Source organism: Salvelinus fontinalis, chromosome 7, assembly GCF_029448725.1.
Source record: "Salvelinus fontinalis isolate EN_2023a chromosome 7, ASM2944872v1, whole genome shotgun sequence".
NCBI lineage: Eukaryota > Metazoa > Chordata > Actinopteri > Salmoniformes > Salmonidae > Salvelinus > Salvelinus fontinalis.
Window position 1 is genome coordinate 38,780,920 of NC_074671.1, and position 16,981 is coordinate 38,797,900.

At 42.4% G+C, this 16,981-nt stretch overlaps 1 protein-coding gene across 1 annotated transcript in view; it reads left to right on the plus strand.

Annotated features, from left to right (window-relative positions):
* The first annotated feature begins 276 nt into the window (after window positions 1-276).
* LOC129859462 (kinesin-1 heavy chain) overlaps window positions 277-16,981 on the plus strand; it is a 41,113-nt gene continuing 24,408 nt past the window's right edge. Inside the window, exon 1 of the mRNA XM_055929281.1 lies at window positions 277-742. Within this exon, the coding sequence (XP_055785256.1) occupies window positions 617-742 (126 nt within the window). The 5' untranslated portion in view covers window positions 277-616. The remainder of the gene's footprint in view (window positions 743-16,981) is intronic.

The window sequence follows — 16,981 nt, forward strand, 5'->3', positions numbered from 1 at the left end:
GTTACAGGGTGTGAAAAGTGGTGGTGCCCCATCCTTTCAGGTTGTTGGCCTGAGGTAGGATTAAATAGATTTAAATAGTGGTGTAGGGAGGTGTTCTTTTTTAAATAATGTATGTTTTATTTATTTTGTGAGTGTAGTGTTAGATGGTAGGGTATTTGTTTATTTATTTTTCCAAGCAAAGTATAAGGGAGTTGTACTCCAGTCTAGTAGCTGGCGGTAATGCGACATTTATTGGATGCCATCCGCTTCATCGAAGAAGAAGAAGAAGTCGCCTACAGAGGTGACGTCAGTGGTTTATTCACAGCCGCATACAAACGGCGTTCCATAGCATAGCAGACATAGGGGTCCCTCCCTACTCCAAGTCCAGAATTGTGCAGCCGGTGCGTCAACATGACTTCCACCCTTTGAATGGATGTCCTTTTAAATGTATATTTCTGCTGAATAGTCGACTTGCTGCGTTTTCCGAGGAGGGTAGAGATTGACCTAACTCAACCAGCATTCACGGGTGCGGCATCTGTTTGCCTCCGACAGGCACAGAGCGACCCGGCGCTTCTCCTGTTGTAGCACAGCTGGCTAGCAGGATCTTGACAGTTGTGAATTTCCATCAGCGGCGAAGATGGCGGACCCGGCCGAGTGCACCATCAAAGTGATGTGCCGTTTTAGACCATTGAACAGTTCAGAGGTGGCAAGAGGGGATAAATACATACCAAAGTTTACAGGGGAGGATCAAGTGTCTATCTCGGTAAGTTGACATTCAAACACGAAAAACATTGGTCTACGAAAACAGCCCCCCTTTGTAATGCTAGCTAGGCTAACTAAACTAAGCATAGCACATGATGCTTGGGCCAGCTAGCTAGCTAAAAGCCACACCAGCCAAGGACAAGGGCACTTTCTGGTTCACTCCTTCGTTCTCTAATAACTAGTCAGACATTGATTCATATCTCACATTCAAATGCCATCTAATGAGTAACAACACATTTGACGGCAGCAACACCATTGTGTGTCAGCTAGCCAGCTAAATGAACGTTAACCAGGCTAGGTAACGTTAGTTAATGTTTGTCTTGTTGGCTAATTAGCTAGAGCTAGTTAACCTAACGCTAGCAAAGTCCACGGCCTACTTTATTCATTGACATGGACACAAAGTATAGCTGGGTAGATAACGTTAGCTAGCTTGGTAGGGGATGGCGAATATGTCTACTGTAGCTAGTTAGTTACAACCACACCTTTGGCTAACTAGTTAAGTTAATGTTAGTTACCAGTCCTAAAGAGCGGTATTGAAATACTAGATAGTTACTAGCTAACTAAGGATAACCACCTCGCATATGCCATTGCCTCATTGACAGCTGTCACTTGTTGGGCGTATTGAATGGGGAATGTTTTAGCTAGGCCCAATTCCTTGGTGCAAATTATTCTTCTAACGGCCTATTGGGACAAGGGGGCTTTGTAGATTTGTAACAATTTGGGGTGCGGTACAATGATAGAGGACTCGGAGTCAGGTGAACACATCTGCACAGTGCTCACTACACTACCTCGCCCCTTGGCCTTGTCAAAGGTAAATGACAGCAACCAATACAGTTGGGACAAACTTTATGGATTTCCAAAAACTTCCCTCAATGCTGTAGCCTAATTATGTTATTTTCGTGAATGATACACAGTATATCAACAAGTCAATTTGTATTTTTCACGTGCATAGTGCAATTCCTTTTTTTTTTTTTTTTTATTCCCAAAGAGATGTAAATTGTGGATGAATGGCGGTTGAAACTGGAGGAAGAAGTCCTTGCACCGTAGCAACAGTCGTGTCAAATGTAGACGCCAAGGGTGTGGCATCTGGTCATGATTACTGGATAGTTAATGGAGGATTACTCATAAATGAGCATGTTTGTTATGTCATGATGTAGTTTGGAGGAAAACGTTTGGCCCCAAGTATAACATATTGAAATGACCTAGATCATAATTGAAAGAATGTCCACAACAGTTCTCGAATTGACGATTTATTGACTCCAAACTCTGGCTGTAGTCTATGCCAAATAAATCCGATAAAACAATCACAGCTACTCAACTCACTGTCGGGACATGAAAAAGGGAGAGAACAATGCTAGCATGGTTATATAACATATGTCAAAAGTAGTTCACTGTATAAGAAATAGGGTGCCGGACACAACCCATGTGTCCCACCACATTCATACCTATGAGAGAGACACATTCTCTTTTAAAGTATTACTGGGAACAGTTGGATGGATTAGGGGTGTGGTGTTTTTATGGGGGAGGGATATCATGTCATTTGAGTAGGCAGTGAGGACTGTGAACATTTCTTTGTCTAGATTTATTTTAATAGAAGCTCACCACGCTTAGAGTGCATGCATTCGAAAAGTATTCAGACCCCTTGACTTTTTCCACGTCTTGTTACGTTACAGCCATATTCTAAAATGGATTAAATCACCCCCCCCCCCTCATCAATATACACACAATACCCCATAATAACAAAGTAAAAACAGGTTTTTAGAAATGTTTTCAAATTTATAAAAAACTAAAAACATACATTTTACCTATGACACTCAATTGAGCTCCCCGGTGCACCCTGTTTCCATTGATCATTCTTGAGATGTTTCTACAATGTGATTGGAGTCCACCTGTGGTAAATTCAATTGATTGGACATGATTTGGAAAGGCACCAAAAGGGTACCAAAATATTTCTGCAGCATTGAATGTCCCCAAGAACAGTGGCCTCCATAATTCTTCAATGAAATAAGTTTGGAACCACCAAGACTCCTACTAGAGCTGGCTGCCTGGCCAAACTGAGCAATCAGTGGAAGAAAGGCCTTGGTCAGGGAGGTGGATGGGATGGGAATCTTTCATAAGGACAACGATCTCTGCAGCACTCCACCAATCATGCCTTTATGGTAGAGTGACCAGATGGATGCCACTCAGTAAAAGGCACATGACAGCCCGCTTGTGACAGTTTGCCAAAAGGTACCTTAAGGACTCAGACCATGAAAAACAAGATTCTCTGGTCTGATGAAACCAAGATTGAACTCTGGCCTGAATACCAAGCGTCACATCTGGAGGAAACCTAGCACCATCCCTACGGTGAAGCGGGGTGGCAGCGTCATGCTGTGGGGATGTTTTTCAGCGGCAGTGACTGGGATACTAGTCAGGATCGTGGAGAAAGATGTACAGAGATCGCTCAGGGCCTGACTGGGGCAATGGTTCACCTTCCAACAGGACAGCGACCCTAAACACACAGCCAAGACAATGCAGGTGTATCTTCGGGACATGTCTCTGAATGTCCTTGAGTGGCCCAGCCAGAGCCCGGACTTGAACCCGATCGAACATCTCTGGAGAGAACTGAAAATAGCTGTGCAATGACGCTCCCCATCCAACCTGACAGAGCTTGAGAGGAACTGCAGAGAAGAATGGGAGAAACTTCCAAAATACAGGTGTGCCAAGCTTGTAGTGTCATACCCAAGAAGACTCGAGGCTGTTATCGCTGCCAAAGGTGCTTCAACAAAGTACTGAGTAAAGGGTCTGAATACTTATGTAAATGTGGTATTTCCGGGGGGGTTTGCACAAATATATTTTTTTGTTGTTGCTTTGTCATCATGGGATATTGTGTGTTGATTGAGAGGGGGAAAAAAACAATTAAATCAATTTTGGAAATAAGGCTGTAACGTAAAAAAATGTGAAGTCAACTTTCCGACTGCGCTGTAGGTCATTTCCTAGTACACCCACCCAGACCTCAGGGAATTGAGGCCCAAATGGGCCCTGGTTAAAAGTAGTGCACTACATAGGGAGCCATTTGGGAATCATACACAGACCTCAGAATGAGGCTGACTAGTTAGCATTAGTTGGACTGGGAATCCCTGGGTAGGCTGTATAATTTGATGGTGTTTTCTAGTGTCTGCATTGGCATTAATTTGAATAATATTGGCCTCTTTGTTGGTGAGATTTTTTTAATTTATTTATTTAACCTTTATTTAACCAGGTAGGCAAATTGAGAACACGTTCTCATTTACAATTGCGACCTGGCCAAGATAAAGCAAAGCAGTTCGACACATACAACAACACATAGTTACACATGGAGTAAAAACAAACATATAGTCAATAATACAGTGAAAAAAAATAAGTCTATATACAATGTGAGCAAGTGAGGTGAGATAAGGGAGGTGAAGGCAAACAGATATATGTATAAATAAATAAAATATAAAAAGGCCATGGAGGCGAAGTGAGTACAACACAGCAAGTAAAATAAAAACTAAAAAACACTGGAATGGTTGGTTTGCATTGGAAGAAAGTGCAAAGTAGAGACAGAAATAATGGGGTGCAAAGGAGCAAAATAAATTAATAAATAAATACAGTAGGTAAAGAGGTAGTTGTTTGGGCTAAATTGTAGATGGGTTATGTACAGGTGCAGTAATCTATGAGCTGCTCTGACAGCTGGTGCTTAAAGCTAGTGAGGGAGATAGGTGTTTCCAGTTTCAGAGATTTTTGTAGTTCGTTCCAGTCATTGGCAGCAGAGAACTGGAAGGAGAGGCGTCCAAAGGAAGAATTGGTTTTGGGGGTGACTAGAGAGATATACCTGCTGGAGCGCGTGCTACAGGTAGGTGCTGCTATGGTGACCAGCGAGCTGAGATAAGGGGGGACTTTACCTAGCAGGGTCTTGTAGATGACCTGGAACCAGTGGGTTTGGCGACGAGTATGAAGCGAGGGCCAGCCAACGAGAGTGTACAGGTCGCAGTGGTGGGTAGTATATGGGGCTTTGGTGACAAAACGGATGGCACTGTGATAGACTGCATCCAATTTATTGAGTAGGGTTTTGGAGGCTATTTTGTAAATGACATCACCGAAGTCGAGGATTGGTAGGATGGTCAGTTTTACAAGGGTATGTTTGGCAGCATGAGTAAAGGATGCTTTGTTGCGGAATAGGAAGCCAATTCTAGATTTGACTTTGGATTGGAGATGTTTGATGTGGGTCTGGAAGGAGAGTTTACAGTCTAACCAGACACCTAGGTATTTGTAGTTGTCCACATATTCTAAGTCAGAGCCGTCCAAAGTAGTGATGTTGGACAGGCGGGCAGGAGCAGGCAGCGATCGGTTGAAGAGCATGCATTTGGTTTTACTTGTATTTAAGAGCAGTTGGAGGCCACGGAAGGAGAGTTGTATGGCATTGAAGCTCGCCTGGAGGGTTGTTAACACAGTGTCAAAAGAAGGGCCAGAAGTATACAGAATAGTGTCGTCTGCGTAGAGGTGGATCAGAGAATCACCAGCAGCAAGAGCGACATCATTGATGTAAACAGAGAAGAGGGTCGGTCCAAGAATTGAACCCTGTGGCACCCCCATAGAGACTGCCAGAGGCCCGGACAACAGACCCTCCGATTTGACACACTGAACTCTATCAGAGAAGTAGTTGGTGAACCAGGCGAGGCAATCATTAGAGAAACCAAGGCTGTCGAGTCTGCCAATGAGGATGTGGTGATTGACTGAGTCGAAAGCCTTGGCCAGGTCAATGAATACGGCTGCACAGTATTGTTTCCTATCGATGGCGGTTACGATATCGTTTATGACCTTGAGCGTGGCTGAGGTGCACCCATGACCAGCTCTGAAACCAGATTGCATAGCGGAGAAGGTGTGGTGTGATTCGAAATGGTCGGTAATCTGTTTGTTGACTTGGCTTTCGAAGACCTTAGAAAGGCATGTTCAGTTTCGCTGGCTAACATTTGACATTTTAGTCATTTAGCAGACGGTCTTATCCAGAGCGACTTACAGGAGAAATTGGAGTTAAGTGCCTTGCTCAAGGGCACATCCACAGATTTCCCACCTAGTCGTCTCGGGGATTCAAACCAGTAACGTTTAGTTTACTGGCCCAATGTCTTAACCGCTAGGCTACCTGCCTTGTCCTAACCCCACTTGTTACCCATTGCAACAGGGTATTGGGTGCGGCGGCAGGTAGGCTAGCCGTTAAAACATTGGGCCAGTAAACAAAAGATCGCTGGTTCGAATACCCAAGCAGACGAGGTGAAAAATTGTTCCGCGTGCCCTTGAGCAAGGCACTTAAACCCTAATTTGCTCCAGGGAGCCTGCACTGCTATGGCCACACTACAATGACGTGTGTGTGAGAGCTTGCCCAAACCCTGGCATTCCATACTCAGTCTAGTCAACAACCAGACTGTTCTCCGCTATGAACAATGGGCTGTGCCTTTCAGAGGACCAGGTACAGAGACAAATTAGCCAGTTTATCTTCCAGTATTGGAGGACAACAGAGAGACTGTGGCACAGTAATAGGCCCACAGTCTAAGAGGTCGGTTGGCTGCAGACACTGGTAGGGTTCTGAACAGTGAAATAGCTTGCCAAATTGGCACCCTATTCCCTACATGGTGCACAATTTATGACCATAGGCAGGGGAATAGTGAGCTATTTGGAATGCAGACATAGCCCGAGTTAGTCAGTCTGATGATGAAGTAATTTCCTTTATGAGAATGGGCCTGGCGTTCTGTCTACTGTAGCTCTGCCTGAAGCTCCTGGGTATAATTTATAGGCTTTTTGTTCTACCTCTCCTCTCTGTAGAATGGCTCTGTTTTTGTGTCAGCCCAGTGGGCTCAAGTGAAGTTAAGACTACATCCCAAATGCCACCCTATTCCTTGCTTATGTTGTAGTGCACTATGAGCCCTGATCGGATGGCACTGGACTAACTTTTTCCACTGGTGGCAAAAACTTACTCAGTTGATGGCACCAGTACACCAATTTCTTTTTGCCCCCTGAGCATTGATAATGACCTGACCTGTGTCCCATAATGTACCTGCATTCCATACAGAACCAGGCTAATAATGTCTAGCCATCTTTTAAAATAGCATGCCCTTTCAGGGCTTGACATTGTCAGTGGCACACCGGGCTAGTGCCAACTTCCCCGAATGAAAGAATAATGGCCTCTGAAAGCGCATGTATAATTAAAATTGTGTCTTTAATTTGTGGCCTGAGCAAGTAGCCTGTAACAACCTACCCTCCATACACAAATTACATTTTAACGCAAATATATCATATTTACAATTTGTTTGCCCAAATCTCTGTGTTGTTTTTAGCTATTTTGAAGAGTCAGTCTACAGTTGTAGGGCCCTAAAAAATCAGTTGTCTTTTGGGAACTTTTGTCGGTGTGGACGGTTAAGGGGCCGGAACATAATTATAATACACTGCAAATTGACCACAACTAAGCCCAACGAGATTTGTATTTTAGAAACAAATTATAAATCATAGATTGAGACACAATCACGTCTTTATTTTTTTCCGGGCTGGGTACTTAAACAGATTCCCTAAATTTAACAATTTTTTTGCTGGTGAGTTTAGGTATTTTTTTTACCTTAAAGTTTGGTGGGCCCCCAAAAAATCGCTAGCCCTTTAATTCAATTGAACGCCTATGAAAAGACAGTTTGGCAAACTGTGTTTTTGTACTGTACAGTTTAGTGTAGACAAGGTTATTATACACTGAACAAAAATACACGCGCTTGGTGCCAGGTTTCTTGAGCTGAAATAAAAGTTATGCACAAAGCTTATTTCTCTCATTGTGTGCACGAGGCTTATTTCTCAGATTTTTAAAAAAGTTAACTTGGACCAACTGATGCAAATCTGTATTCCCAGTCATGTGAAATCCATAGATTAGGGCCTAATGAATTTATTTCAATTGACTGATTTCCTTATGAAATCTTTGAAATTGTTGCCTTCATTTTTGTCCCTTCATTTTTGTTAGTTTCAGTTAGTTTTCAGACGTGATTTGCTAGTTTTTTTTATTTAGTATTAGTTGTATATTAATATTTCATTTTTATATTAGTTTCAGTGTTAGGGACAGAACATGCGTGGGAGGCTAGAAGCCATTTGTGTTTGTTTTTTGGGATGTCGCTTCTTGCAACTGGGGGGCAGTAATACACAAGGTGATGGATCAGGTCATAGGTTAGATTTTAGGGATGCACGATATATCGGTGAACAGATCTGAATCGGACGATATTAGCTAAAAATGCAAATATAGACATGGGCCAGATGTCTAGTTTAACGCCGATGTGAAAAACCGATGTCAAAGTTGACGTGCATACCTACAGTTGAAGTCGGAAGTTTACATACACCTTAGCCAAATACATTTAAACTCAGTTTTTCACAATTCCTGAAATGTTTCATTTAATTCTAGTAAAAATTCCCTGTCTTAAGTCAGTTACACGGAACCCAAACTGGCTGCGCGTGTGCACCATCGTGCATAAATTTATTTTGGTCCCCCACACCAAACGCGATCACGACACGAAGGTTAAAACAAACTCTGAACCAATTATATTAATTTGGAGACAGGTCGAAAAGCGTTAAACATTTATGGCAATTAAGCTAGCTAGCTTGCACTTGCTAGCTAATTTGTCCCATTTAGCTAGCTTGCTGTTGCTATCTAATTAGTCCTGGGATATAAACATAGATTTGTTATTTTACCTGAAATGCACAAGGTCCTCTACTCCGCCAGTTAATCCACACATTAAATGGTCAACCGAATCGTTTCTAGTCATCTCTCCTCCTTCCGGGTTTTTTCTTCTCTTGACTTTGTATTGCAATTGGCAACTTTCATAAATTGGTTGCATTACCGTCACTGACCTTGTTCGTCTTTCAGTTACCCACGTGGGTATAACCAATGAGATGGCACGTGGGTACCTGCTTCTATAAACCAATGAGGAGATGGGAGAGGCAGGACTTCCAGCGCGATCTGCGTCAGAAATATAACAAATTTCTTTTTTAGCCCGTGGCAACGCAGATGCTCGTTGGCGCGCAATAAATAATTGAATAACAGATTTCTAAATGTATTTTGCAGTCAACCTGTTAGGATCACCACTTTATTTTAAGAATGTGAAATGTCAGAATAATAACAGTGATTTATTTCATATTTTATTTCTTTCATCACATTCCCAGTGGGTCAGAAGCTTACATACACTCAATTAGTATTTGGTAGCATTGCCTTTAAATTGTTTAACTTGGGTCAAATGTTTCGGGTAGCCTTCCACAAGCTTCCCACAATAAGTTGGGTGAATTTTGTCCCATTCCTCCTGACAGAGCTTGTGTAACTGAGTTAGGTTTGTTGGCCTCCTTGCTCGCACACACTTTTTCAGTTTTTTGAGGTCAGGGATTTGTGATGGCCACTCCAATACCTCAACTTTGTTGTCCTTAAGCCATTTTGCCACAACTTTGGAAGTGTGCTTGGGGTCATTGTCCATTTGGAAGACCCATTTGCGACCAAGCTTTAACTTCATGAGTGATGTCTTGAGATGTTGCTTCAATATATCCACATAATTTTCCTACCTCATGATTTCTTCTATTTTGTGAAGTGCACCACTCACTCCCACAGCAAAACACCCTCACAACATGATGCTGCCACCCCCGTGCTTCACGGTTGGGATTGTGTTCTTGCAAGCCGCCCCCTTTTTCCTCCATTTTTGTTTCATCAGACCAGAGGACATTTCTCCCAAAAGTACGATCTTTGTCCCCCATGTGCAGTTGCAAACCGTAGTCTGGCTTTTTTTATGGCTGATTTGGAGCAGTGGCTTCTTCCTTGCTGAGCAGCCTTTCAGGTTATGTTGATATAAGACTCGTTTTACTGGAGTTATCGGTACTTTTGTACCTGTTTCCTCCAGCATCTTCACAAGGTCCTTTGCTGTTCTTTGATTTGCACTTTTCACACAAGTACGTTCATCTCTAGGAGACAGAACGCGTCTCCTTCCTGAGCGGTATGACGGTTGCTTCATCCCATGTTGTTTATACGTGCTTACTATTGTTTGTACAGATGAACGTGGTACCTTCAGGCGTTTGGAAATTGCTCCCAACGATGAACCAGACTTGTGGAGGTCTCCAATTTTTTTCCTGAGGTCTTGGCTGATTTTCTTTTGATTTTCCCATGGTGTCAAGCAAAGAGGCACTTAGTTTGAAGGTAGGCATTGAATACATCCACAGGTACACCTCCAATTGACTCCAATGATGTCAATTAGCCTATTAGAAGCTTCTAAAGCCATGACATTTTCTGGAATTTTCCAAGCTGTTTAAAGGCACAGTCAACTTATTGTATGTAAACTTCTGACCCACTGAAATTTTGATACAGCGAATTATAACTTGTCATGCACAAAGTAGATGTCCTAACCGACTTGCCAAAACTATAGTTTGTTAACAAGAAATTTGTGGTGTCGTTGAAAAACGAATTTTAATGACTCCATCCTAAGTGCATGTAAACTTCCGACTTCAACTGTGTATAACGTAGGTACATGACGTAATGACGCCATGTCAAATTTTGCGCTACGCCTGCAACACAGCATTCCTAACCTAGCCCACAATGTCTGCTGTGTGGCTCGAGCAGTCAACAAGTCAAGCAGGCATTTGAAAGAGTAAGAACATTTCAGTAAGACAATTCAAAGCCGAAAACCATTAACGCCAAGATAATGGAATTCATTGCCCTTGACAATCAACCGTTCTCTGCCGTGATGGTGGTTTTCGCGACTGGTCGAGCACCAGTACACAGTAACGTTATCTAGTGCGCTATTGTTCAGATGTTGCCCTACCGGAGTTACACAGTAATATAGCGTCACTGCTATTAGCTTCATGACATACTATGTAACGCCGTTCGGGTCTTTTGGGTGTCAAAGATACACGTGAAATAACACTATTTGACGATAACACTATTATTACCGTTATTTTACCAGGTAAGTTGACTGAGAACACGTTCTCACGGATCTTTGTTTAGACCAGAGGAAAGAGTGCCTCCTACTGGCCCTCCAACACCACTTCCAGCAGCATCTGGTCTCCCATCCAGGGACTGACCAGGACCAACCCTGCTTAGCTTCAGAAGCAAGCCAGCAGTGGTATGCAGGGTGGTATGCTGCTGGCAAATCTCAAGGGGTTGGGTGGTATGCTGCCGTTAAATAAGCTTTTAATTTGGCACGTCAAATAACACAGTTCTATTATAGAATGTGGTGTGTTCTGAATTTTCACGCGCAAGCCAAGCACCACTATTACTATCAGTAGCACTGTCAAAGCTGTACAAGAAAGTCTGCAAACACCGGTCATGAACGATGTGTTTACAATATCGCGTTGGGAATACAGCATTATTTGTTTGACCGCAACTTTTGGGATAGCTAGTTTGGTACATAGCTAGCACCAATACAACCACCCTGAAAACAATGGCCAGTAGAAACTGCAGTCATTGACTAGCTATTTATTTTCATTAACTGAAGTTCAATTTCAATAGGTGATCAACAAGCGGCAACCTAGTTAACTTCTCTGGGGTAGGGGGCAGCATTCAGAATTTTGGATGAAAAGCATGCCCAAATTAAACTGCCTGCTTCTCGGGCCCAGAAGATATGATATGCATATAACTGGTAGTGTGCATTATCATGCTGAAACATGAGGTGATGGCGGCGGATGACTGGCACGACAATGGGCTTCGGGATCTCTGCATTCAAATTGACACAGATAAAATGCAATTGTGTTCGTTGTCCGTAGTTTATGCCTGCCCATACATAATCCCGCCACCACCATATGGGGCACTCTGTTCAACGGTGACATCCGCAGACCGCTTGCCCACACGACACCATACATGTGGGCTGCGGTGGTGAGGCCAGTTGGACATACTGCCAAATTCTCTAAAATAAAGTTAGAGGTGGCTTATGGACATTCAATTCTCTGGCCACAGCTCTGACATTCCTGCAGTCAGCATGCCAATTGCACGCTCCCTCAAAGCTTGAGACATCTGTGGTGTTGTGATGAAACTGCACATTTTAGAGTGCCCTTTTATTTTCCCAGCACAAGGTGGACCTGTGTAATGATCCGTGCTTCTTGATATGCCACACCTGTCAGGTGGATCGATTATCTTGGCAAAGGATGCTCACTAACAGGGATGTAAACAAATTTGTGGAGAAAATTTGACTGAAATAAGCTTTGTGTGGAATATTTCTGGAAAATTTCATTTTGGCTTATGAAACATGTAAAGTTTTGGTCCCATGTTGTGTTTATATTTTTGTTCAGTGTAGTTATTTTTGGGGTCAAAGATACATTTCAGTTTAGTTTTTCAAACGGGTTTGTTCATTATTTAATTTCAGTTTACTAAATAGATTTTCTTGATTTAGTTTTAGGTGACTTTTATACCCTAACCTTTTACTATGATAATTAAGGGGCATTTACAAATCATAATATAATTTTGCCAGGTAGGCTTACTTTGCAGTCAACATTTAATTGGGAAGGTTTTTTTGGAAAGCCTTTCGAAATGTTCATTCAAACAGCACATGATGACTAAATTGTGCATTGCAAAGACTTCGTAACAAGCTTTTGGAATACCTGGTTTGCATGCCCGTTGCATACCCTTGCTGTTTGAATAAATATTGATTAAAAAAAATCTAAACCAGAAACTGTGACCAGCAACAACAACAAAATCGCTGGCACCCTATGACCAATATGTGTGCCGCACTGCCAAGTCAATGCCAAATGTTTTGATCGCTGTCTCGAACCCTGTCGAAGTAGCGTACCTCATAGGGAGTAGGGTGCCATTTGGGAGACAAAAACCAAGGAAGGTTTCCTAATAGAATGCCGATGACTAGTCTTTGGCTAGCATTTTGGCTGAGCTCACAGGCATATAATCAGTGATCATTGTCAAGGCAGCAGAAGCATTTTGGAAGTGCTCCGTTATGCACACACAGCCACAGCAGCACAACACTAAAACTGTGTCCTGATTCTCCACCCTTCTCCTGAAGTTTGTACTTGCCCACTTTCCTAAATGGATTTAAGTCTTGGATTGGTTAAAGCATTGGCTGGAGGGAGTTTCCATCGTTGTTAATCCATGCAAGATAGTGTGCAAGTGCACACTTGGGGGGGAAAAGGTTGGAGAATAAGAACTCGGACAGATTTTTGATCTAGGTAGTCTAGTCACAGCCTATTGCCAGGGGTTGAGATGCATGTACTGTAGTGAATAATTTAGATACTACTCCAACCCCATCAATCCTTCACATAGATATTTTAATGTCAGCAACACACAACTGGCTTTGCACCAAAATAACCTCAATTGTATGCTGTTAGATAGTATAAATAAAAGGACCGCTTCCATAGGTTTTGATTCTGTGTTTCAGCTACTGTTTAGGTACTCCAGATGTCCCGCCAATGTAATAGGGGATGCTGTGTCATCGTAAATTAAAAACAAAACTTCCTCTGTTGTCTGTAGTGAATTTATAGTGGCTGCTGCTGTCAGATGAACAGCCTGACGTGCTCTGCTGATCTGTTGTCAGTAAGTAAATCCGTTTGCATCTTACAGAAACGGAGGGAGGATGCTGATGTTTCCTAGCTGTCTCTGGCCATTGCTGTCACAGTGAGAAGGGAAAGGCCCATGGGATTGTCCCAAATTGCAGCCTATTCCCTATATATTGCACTACTTTTGAAAAGCAATGTTTGTCATGTTTGGACTGAGTTGGTTTGGTGGTGATTAAGGTACACTGCTGTGTTTCTCATTGACCTGGTAGATGGCTAATGGCATATCTTGTGCCTGTTTGAATACAGTGCATTTGGGAAGTATTCAGACCCCTTCACTTTTTCCAACTTTTGTTACACTACAGCCTTATTCTAAAATTGATACCCCCCCCCCCCCCCCCCATCTACACACAATACCCCATAATGACAAATCAAAAATAGGTTTTTGAGATGTTTTTGCTAATTTATTGCATATTAAAAAACAGATCCCTCATTTACATAAGTATTCGGACCATTTGCTATGAAACTTGACATTGAGTTCTGGTGCATTCTGTGTCTGTTGGTCATCCTTGATGTTTCTACAACTTGATTGGAGTCCACTTTTGGTAAATTCAATTGATAGGTGTTTGTGTGCCTTTCCAAATCATGTCCTGTCTATACAAGGACCCACAGTTGACAGTGCATGTCAGAGCAAAAACCAAGCCATGAGGGCGAAGGAGCTCCGAGATAGGATTGTGTCGAGGCATAGACCTGGGGAAGGGTACTAAACATTTCTGCAGCATTGAAAGTCCTTAAATGCAATAAGTTGGGAACCACCAAGACTCTTCCTAGAGCTGGCCGCTGGCCAAACTGAGCAATCGAGGGAGAAGGGCCTTGGTCAGGGATGGGACCAAGAACCCAATGGTCACACTGCCAGAGCTCCAGAGTTCCTCTGTGGAAATGGGAGAATCTTTCAGAAGGACAACCATCTTTGCAGCACTCCACCAATCAGGCCTTTATGGTTGAGTGACCAGACGGAAGCCACTTCTCAGTAAAAGGCACATGACAGTTTGCCAAATGGGATAATTTCACTGAACAACAAAAGGGAATATTGAATGATCCCCAATGATACATTGCATCTCCCAAAAACATTTTCAACATACATCTGTAAAATTATAGTCTATAAACTAAAGCTTTTGTTGTCTTCCTCTCAGGCTTCCATGTCTTCTCCCTGGACCTCCTCAATGTCCAGACTCTTAGGCCTCATCTTCACTGTCACTTTCCAACCTTGTTGAGCATGGCTCGTTGTCAGGCTCAAAAAGCCTTAAATTTGCCCGCATGAGCACCAATTTTTCAACCCTTGTATTGGTCAGCCTGTTGGGTGCTTTGGTGTGTGTTCCCAAACAAGGACCAGTTGCTCTGAGGCGGCTGATGTTGGTGGGATTTGGAGGATGATGGAGGCAACGTGAAAGAGCCCCAGATCCACAAAGTCCCTTCCACCAGGTGGCTGATGAGATATGTTGGCACGACTGCCATATTGCATCTCCATTCCAAAGCCCTTGATTGGAAGTGTACTTCGCCAGACTGCCAAGAACCTTGCCCTCATCCAGGCCAAGGTGGTGATGACCCTATTGGCCTTCTTTTTTTTTTTTTTTTTTTTTTTTTACCTTTATTTAACTAGGCAAGTCAGTTAAGAACAAATTCTTATTTTCAATGACGGCCTAGGAACAGTGGGTTAACTGCCTGTTCAGGGGCAGAACGACAGATTTGTACCTTGTCAGCTCGGGGATTTGAACTTGCAACCTTCCGGTTACTAGTCCAACACTCTAACCACTAGGCTAAATCTGCCGATTTAAACAGACTTTGCTATTTACTAGTTAACACAAAATCATGTATGTCATATAAAATATATTCACCCCACCCAGTATTGTTCAAAACTTACCAGAAAGCATGTAGCCCTTGGCTCAGACAGTATAGTAGTGTGGGCTCAATAACATCTCATTAGTGTGCAAGGTCTTGAGAATCAGCTGTACATGTGATGGAAGAGTGCACTGCACATGTGATGGAAGAATGCACTGTGCATGCAGAGGGTGGCAATTCTATTGAATTGGGGATAGTTTAACCAAAATATGCCACAATACCTAGAATTGCCTTGTGTACCCCACAAAGGTTCACTGCTTAAACTTCAGCGACCTATCATTTAAAGAGTAGCCTGTATGCAAACATAAATAAGAAACAAAGGGAAGGAGCCCATAACATTTAATAGGCTCTCCCAACTGAAATAATATTAGGCTATAAGAAAACAGAATGCAGAACATGATAAATATTTCAAGCATATGCGGGCAGGCTTAACTGTCTCTCCTTCTAAAGCAGGCTGTCCTAAACAGTAAGGGTTAAATTCTGGAAATTAAAAGTATTCCAAAAGCCTTGTTTAAATACATAAAGGATCAGCACATTTTATTCTAATATTTTGACTAACCCACACTTGGGTAGCCTATATGTAATTGCCATAAAACAACGTAAAACATTGAGAATCTGTACTCTGAAGCATACTAAAAGAGAAAGTGGGAATGAGGAAAGCAGGCTGTTCTGTTTTTCTTAGATTGAATAACTACTTAATCATTCCAACAAACTGTAGGTCAAAGATGGATTAATTAGTCCAGCAATAAGGTCCCAATTATGAGCATAAATCCAGGTAGTTTCAAGTCCTTAAGGATAAGGGTGGGCTTCAGGAGTCCATGTGGACTGGACAGTGTTCCACGGTAGGTTTAAGCTACTTCTTAGGTCTTGGGTCCTTCTCGCTCACTCCTTCTGGGCCCAGCAATTTGCCACATAGTTGGCATATTTTTCCAGATCCTGTCCTTTGATCTGGAAGGTGTTGTAATTCCAGTGGAGTGCAGGAAGGACTCGGCATCATGTACAGAATCCAAGATGTGCGTTTTGCTCTCATGGGTGACCTGCAGAGTATATGATGTTTTGGGCTGCCAGTTCTTTCTTGATCATGTCGTAATCTTTTCTCTTCCGCAATAGCTCTGCAGAATAGTCATTGAAGATAGATATGCGTTTTTCTTTGTCGAATAGTTGTCCCTTGGTTCTCGACAGCTGCATTATATCCTGTTTCGTTGAGAAGGCACAGGATGACAGCGCTGGCCTCTGTCCTTCGCTCCGGGGCTGCAGGTGCGGTTCTGTGGGCCCCCTCTATGATCAAAGGTGTTGCAGTATCGATTTCCACATTTACAAAAATGTTTTTGCTCATTATGGGATATTGTGTAGATTTGAGGAAAATCCCCAAATGTAATCCATTTTAGAATAAGGCTGTAACATAACAAAATGTGGGAAAAGTAAAGGGGTCTGAATACTTCCCGACTGCACTGTACCTGTTTTTTCATTTGTTGGTTGATTTGTTCATTCTAGAATAATGTTAGAGTATTCAAATGGAGGTCCGGTGTCTAATACACAGTGGGGGAAAAAAGTATTTAGTCAGCCACCAATTGTGCAAGTTCTCCCACTTAAAAAGATGAGAGGCCTGTAATTTTCATCATAGGTACACTTCAACTATGACAGACAAAATGAAAAAAAAAAAATCCAGGATAATCACATTGTAGCATTTTTAATGAATTTATTTGCAAATTATGGTGGAAAATAAGTATTTGGTCAATAACAAAAGTTTCTCAACACTGTATAGACCTGGCTATTAGGCCTATACAGTATACACACCTTGTATAATAAGCTAGGCTGTATCAGTAGGACTATGTAACCTCAGATAACAGAG